Genomic DNA, 6,000 nt, shown 5'->3' on the forward strand with positions numbered 1-6,000 from the left:
ATCCACATTCATGTGGTTTCAGCATAATACAGCCATTCAGCAATAGCCATGAGGTCTGATTAATCTTATCATCCTGCACTGAATCTATTAAAGATCACAATCATCTGGCAAATAATTTGCTTATGAAAACACAGGCCCCCAACCCATGACATTCAGTCAGATGCATGCTAAACAATGCATCAGAGGCTTGAGAGTTCCAATACCCACTATAAAATGTTACCATTAGGAAAAGTGCTGACAACACAGCCTAAGCATATACATGAGTATCTTAAATGTAAACAGCAAATTCTATCCCTTCCAATTGGATCCTGATCCATCCAGGGTTATCTATGAGGAAAAATCAATAATTGCTCATGATGGCACGCATCTCAGTTTAACTATCCTTGAAATAAAAGTGAACAATGCTAGCCAGGAAAAGGATCTCCATTCAGTAAGCAGATAATTCATCTCATTCAATAATGTATGAGTTTAAGAATCATACCTGTATAAATAGGACAGGGATCTTCAAGCTGCTAACTGACTGCCTTGTACTGATCTTTGAGTAGAAATCCTCAACAGCATGACAGCCATAAGAAATCATCGATACAGCTTCATCAAAATCACGAATAGATGTGGCTGATAAAGCTTTTCCAACATCAAAACCTTTAGCTTTTCCTTGGAAGAGCTCCTGAAAATATGGAAGTATCACTTGTCTATGATTGATACCACATTAAAGGTGTTATACAAATCGATGTATTTTGATAAACATGCTTCACTTCTACTTCATGGAAAGAAATTCCTTGTCCAAATTATAAAAAGGATTTCCTTCATTAGAGTACAATTGACAACAAAAATAAAGTCAGTGTCTAAATTATTTGAAGCAATTAGCAACCTTATTAGATTGAAGAATATCTATCAATCCACTTGTGAGCTTTTGGTCCAAAGCAATATGATGAGGGAATGACCTCGTGGCTTCTGCTAAGTCAAAAGGATTGTCTATGCAAACAGCAGCTGTAAGAGGAGTTGTCTCTTCCACTTCAGCAAGATATTTTGTCAGCATATTTGCACCATAACCCCAGCCAACGCCCATCAATGTTGTCCAGGGTCTTAATCTGTTGATGAATCCGATAGCTGTGCAGATATCATCGCTGTCAGCAGCTGTAAATAACCTACATAAAGCAAGTAGTAGAGAGGTCCTACAATTAGAAAAGCCTAGCTCTTAGAAACAAGCTTATACAGTTAACAAAACGATCAGTTACTTAGCAAGTCATGGTCACAAGACTCAATGGAGAATTTAACAATCTGTTGCATCTGGCAAGTCAAAACACAAGAAACAGACATAAAAGGGGGTGAAGAAAAAGAAAAACACCATATTGACTCCTATTTTACAGAGATACGTAAGTGTAATTTACAGCCAATATATCAGCGAAATGCTAGAAAAGAATTTCTGAAATTTAAGAATGTTCTGAAGCAACAAATATCAGTGTCAGCACAATGTCTTCTTCATTTGCTAGCAAAAAGATTATGAAAATTTAAGAACATTCCAAATTAACAAAAAATAGTATTAAGCTGAGACCCTACAAACACATCCATTCCAATAATGCCTAAATAGCTCCAAAGAAATGTTTCCTGGTCCTAACAGGACTTTCAGCTGGTCTATAACAACCCTGAGACTCTTTCAACAGAATTGAACCCAAAGGACTTTTAACCAACCTCATATGCCAAAACATGCAAAACTGCACTTTACTAAACATATATGCATTCAAACTCCTATGAGAACTCCCTAATTTAAAAAATAGTACAAATCCAAAAGTACAATAATTTAAAATTTTATTCCAATACCATTTCCCATACTAACAAGCTTGACAAAAAAAAAATGTAAGAAGAGAAAAGGTAACCCACAAAGCTCATATTCTCTTTGCAGTGGAAAAAAATAGTATAGATTTTCTTAACATTGAGATTTACTTAAATGTTAAATGGAGCTTTTTCATAACTATCTAGCCAAGGAAGGCTGAACCATTCGATTTCAGTTTGGGCTTTTTCATAGCAGTCGGGTCGGTTCAGCTCCTTTGAAACCTCCCAAGCCCTCTAAGGTCCTCCCTCTCCCACTCTCTCCCCCTCCCCCCTCCAATCCTGCTATGATAGGAGTTTCAAAGCTCCATCTCTTGTGTCCCTCGCCTGGTCACTCCTGCTTGTCGTACTTGCTCGGTCACTCATCCCACTTGCTCGGTTGCTTGTCGGGTGTCAACATTGACCAATACCTAGGTAAGCCCCTCCGCTTCTCTCTCCTTTTCTCCCCTTCCCATGCTCCCCCCCCTCTCTTTTTCTCTTCCTCCCTCTGCATCTTGCTCTCCCCCTCCCTCTCCCTACTTCACTACGCTCCAGCATGGTATGATACAGGCCTATACCATACCGAACCGATCGCCGGCAAGTACAACTTTGATACCAATTCAACAAATCTTGCATCTAGCCGTTTCCAACTACTTGGAATCAACGTTATAAATCTTCATTCACCAAGTATTCCCGTGGTTATTTTAACGTTCCTTATTAGACTTTTCCTCAGTTATGTTTATCACTTTAAACTTAATTGTATTTTTGGTCAAATTAAACTAATTGCAAGGATAACCAAATTTTCCCCAAGATCATCCGCTGCAACTTATTAACAACCCAAATTGCTGGCACTTCATGGTTATGTTAAACTACATATAATGCAAACATGTAGCATGAAGATCAGTGCAGCTGAAATACATTCAACTCTTTCTAGAGCATATGCCCTTTGGCCTTTATGTTAATGTGTCATACTCTGCAACTTTTAGAGATACGTGGAAAGCTGGTCTTTCTGATAATAAGTCCAGCCCACTATAATGGCATCAGAAATGGACTTCTATTGTTTCTGGAGCTTGGTTAAGGTTGTAAGCATAATTTACTTTGTGAAATGTTGTGTTTCTTGTATCCTTGAGATATATTTGGTATTGGGATCAACTAAAACACATTAACAAATAATAACATTAATTTCTATTATATAATATTTAAAAGCATTGAATATGCACAGTTAGTTTTACATATTATTTTCCTATGCATCCCTATATCTCCTCTATTCCTTTTTCCATGTCAGCCACTTGGATGCATGTCTAAATCCAACCCTCAGGTCTATCTCCATGCAACCCCAGTATTTTATTGTTAATGAGCTTCCTTTAGAAAACTTCTCTTCAATAAGGTATCATTGGATATCATGTTTCTCTGGTGAGAGAATGGCACGTTGGCCTTTTTAAGGATCTACTGTTATAAGTTGAAAATTACCAAAAAAACCATTTTGAAGCGCGACTCTGCTGACTGCAAATAGATCAGCTTCTCTTCCTCAAGCAAGTAATACAACAGAAATCACATTACCTGACAGCAACAGCTTCACACAACTGAAAAGCTGCCAAACAAAGATATATTATACAAATTTGACTCACTTTTCATGGATGTGCCAACAATAAACCTATTGTTTGCACATGTCTTTTTCCTTCTGAGACAGCAAGGAAGTGAATGTTGAACCTCTGAGTAGGAAGGAAAAGACTGGAAACAAACTAAATTTGTGTCTTTCTTTCTTTTATTTTGGAGATAGAACAAATGCAGTTGCTCCCAAACCTGACTTCCATGCACCTAGACAGCTTGAATTTCTTCATTCTGCTTATCCCCTCTAGTACCCATTCCCATGATGGCTCCTATCATTATTGCTGGGGCCACAAATAGCTGCCCAAATATTCTCAACCTTTGAAGGCATCAGTCCTCCTTTTTTGGTGAGAAGTTATATTTGTTTACGACTTCCGACTTCCATCGAGAAGATTGATGCATGATACGTGTATTGTCTTTAATCATCATGTAAAAGCATCATGGTCTAGTCTATATATCACTTGGGCTGAATCTCCACAGTATCACCAAGCATTCATATATCGACTCTTCAATAAATATCTAATAGGAAAGTACAGGATTTTGGTGTTTTTCACTCCATACAATGGATATCAGGCCTCAATTAAATCAAAAATTTAGCAAAATCGCTACCTTGCTGTGGTTAGTGGGGAACTGGCGCATCCTCTGGGGTTCATAACAATCGGGAAATACCCATGCTTGAGGGCATCAATAACAAACATTCTCACATTTCTATCCATGCTTCCCTCGGTCACCCCTGGCACGATGACCATCGTCGTGTCCAGGCCATGCTCCTTCGCGATGTCCAAATTGTCCGGCCAGTCCAATGAGATCACCCCTCCATCCTCGGTTCCTACGCAGACCCTCTGGTACGAGACCTCATCCTCCTCGATCTTTTCATCAGTCCCCAACCTCGCCGCCGGTATCCTCCCCCGGCTCAGATTCACGTAGTGCCGTTCCTCCCTCACCAGCCTATCGTTCACGCCCTCCAGCAGCTCGCCGCCGTCCTCGAACGACACCGAGGGGCACCGGAGGAGAACGCACCTGTTGAACGGCGTCGGGCTCGTGAATAATATCCAATCCCCAACAACGGCATCGGGGACCCCGCCTCCACCTCCACGGCGGCTGCGGGAGGCGACGTAAAGGGCGGCGCCGGAAGCGAAGCCGAGGACTGGCGCGAGGAGGTCGAGGGAAGTGGGGGAGGGGAAGGCGGAGACGAGGTTGTGGAAGAGGTCCTCGAGCACAGAATGCACCCGGAGCGTCGGCCGCCGTCGGCGAAGCCGAACGCTCCGGTGGAGAAGGGCCGGGTTCTTGACGGGGAGGAAAGAGTACCGAAAATCGATAGGGGTTGAGATGGATCGGAGGATCATGGGAAGAGGGTTTTGGATGGAGCTATGGTTTCCAGAGAGCTCCAAGAAACCCGAGAAAGAGGGAGAGAAATGTGGGGTGGAGGATGGGCGGGGGAGGCGGAGGGAGGAGGAGAGAAGTCAAGGAGACGCGGGAAGAAATGGGCAAACCTCGCGAGTCCAGCGTTCGCAGATACGTTTATTGGATGCCGCGTGCACCGCCGGGACGAACCAGGGTCGCTCGTGAGGCGGTGTTCCATCCGACCATCCACGACTGGATAGCGCTGCACGGGTTGCGGCTATTTGCGAGCGCAGGGTATTGCGAGGTGGTGACGAGCGGGCCAGGCGGCACGTGGAGGAGATGGTGAGCGGAGGCATAAATTAAATAAAATGACAAAAGTGCTGCTGGCGTTGACGTGTCAGTTTGATTGACGATATTGCCCTTAACATTGTAATGTATTATGTACACCCCCAACGGTTTTGGTAACGGTAAATTGAATTGGACGCAGGAGGCTCCTTGCACCTTACCCGGTGAATGCGGTCAGGGGATATGGAAATGGAATGGGGGGTGCTCTCGTAAAATAGAAAAATTGGAAATGCAAAAAAAAAAAATTCTAAGTAAGTTCAACAATGTCCACTATTCCATTATTGCTAATCTGTTAATGATAACGGTAATGGTTATATCATTATTTTTGTTTGTCTAACATAAGCTCTTATGAGATTTAGTAATAGATGTATTAGCCTTTTTTTTTTTTTTTGTCATCAAAATAAAATTCAATATGATCGTCGATAATATATTATTATATAAATAATTAATCAAATAGAATATCCTTTTAACTTCTGAATAAATAGAAAGATATATTTAGTCATGCAATAATTTTCTATTCATAAATATAGTTATACTTGTGTATGTTAAATGTTTTATCTTTACTTCATTGATTGTCTTAATTTACAATTATCTCATGAATTGAATCATACCAATCCTTGATTTTCATTTTGATAGTTAGATTTTTTTCTTTATTGAATAAATATCATTATATTTTTGTAATTAGAAAAAAAATTAAGATTTATTTAAAGTAATAATCTTAGAATATAAGAGTTAATGACTTATGAAAATTACCATAATAGAAACTTATCTCCCTTCTAAAATAAAGGAGATATGATACCAATAAAATAAAATATGTATCTCTTAGAATATAAAATATCCTAGATGAGATGTAGGTGCAAGACTAAAAGTGGCACGTGCCTCATGCACATTTTT

At 40.3% G+C, this 6,000-nt stretch overlaps 1 protein-coding gene across 3 annotated transcripts in view; it reads right to left on the reverse strand.

Moving 5' to 3' along the window:
- The window catches only part of LOC105053048 (uncharacterized), a 28,812-nt gene extending 23,811 nt beyond the window's left edge, over positions 1-5,001 (reverse strand). Inside the window, exons 1-3 of one of the 3 annotated variants that reach the window (XM_019853418.3) lie at positions 4,027-4,991; positions 872-1,148; positions 482-667 (exon numbers count right to left, since the gene is read on the reverse strand). In XM_019853418.3, the coding sequence (XP_019708977.1) occupies positions 482-667; positions 872-1,148; positions 4,027-4,763 (1,200 nt within the window). In that variant the 5' untranslated portion in view covers positions 4,764-4,991. Of the gene's footprint in view, positions 1-481; positions 668-871; positions 1,149-4,026 lie in introns of all 3 variants that reach the window. The other 2 variants (XM_073244753.1, XM_073244752.1) reach the window with 2 other exon arrangements.
- Positions 5,002-6,000: the final 999 nt, after the last annotated feature.

This window comes from Elaeis guineensis, chromosome 10 (assembly GCF_000442705.2).
Source record: "Elaeis guineensis isolate ETL-2024a chromosome 10, EG11, whole genome shotgun sequence".
Classification (NCBI taxonomy): domain Eukaryota; kingdom Viridiplantae; phylum Streptophyta; class Magnoliopsida; order Arecales; family Arecaceae; genus Elaeis; species Elaeis guineensis.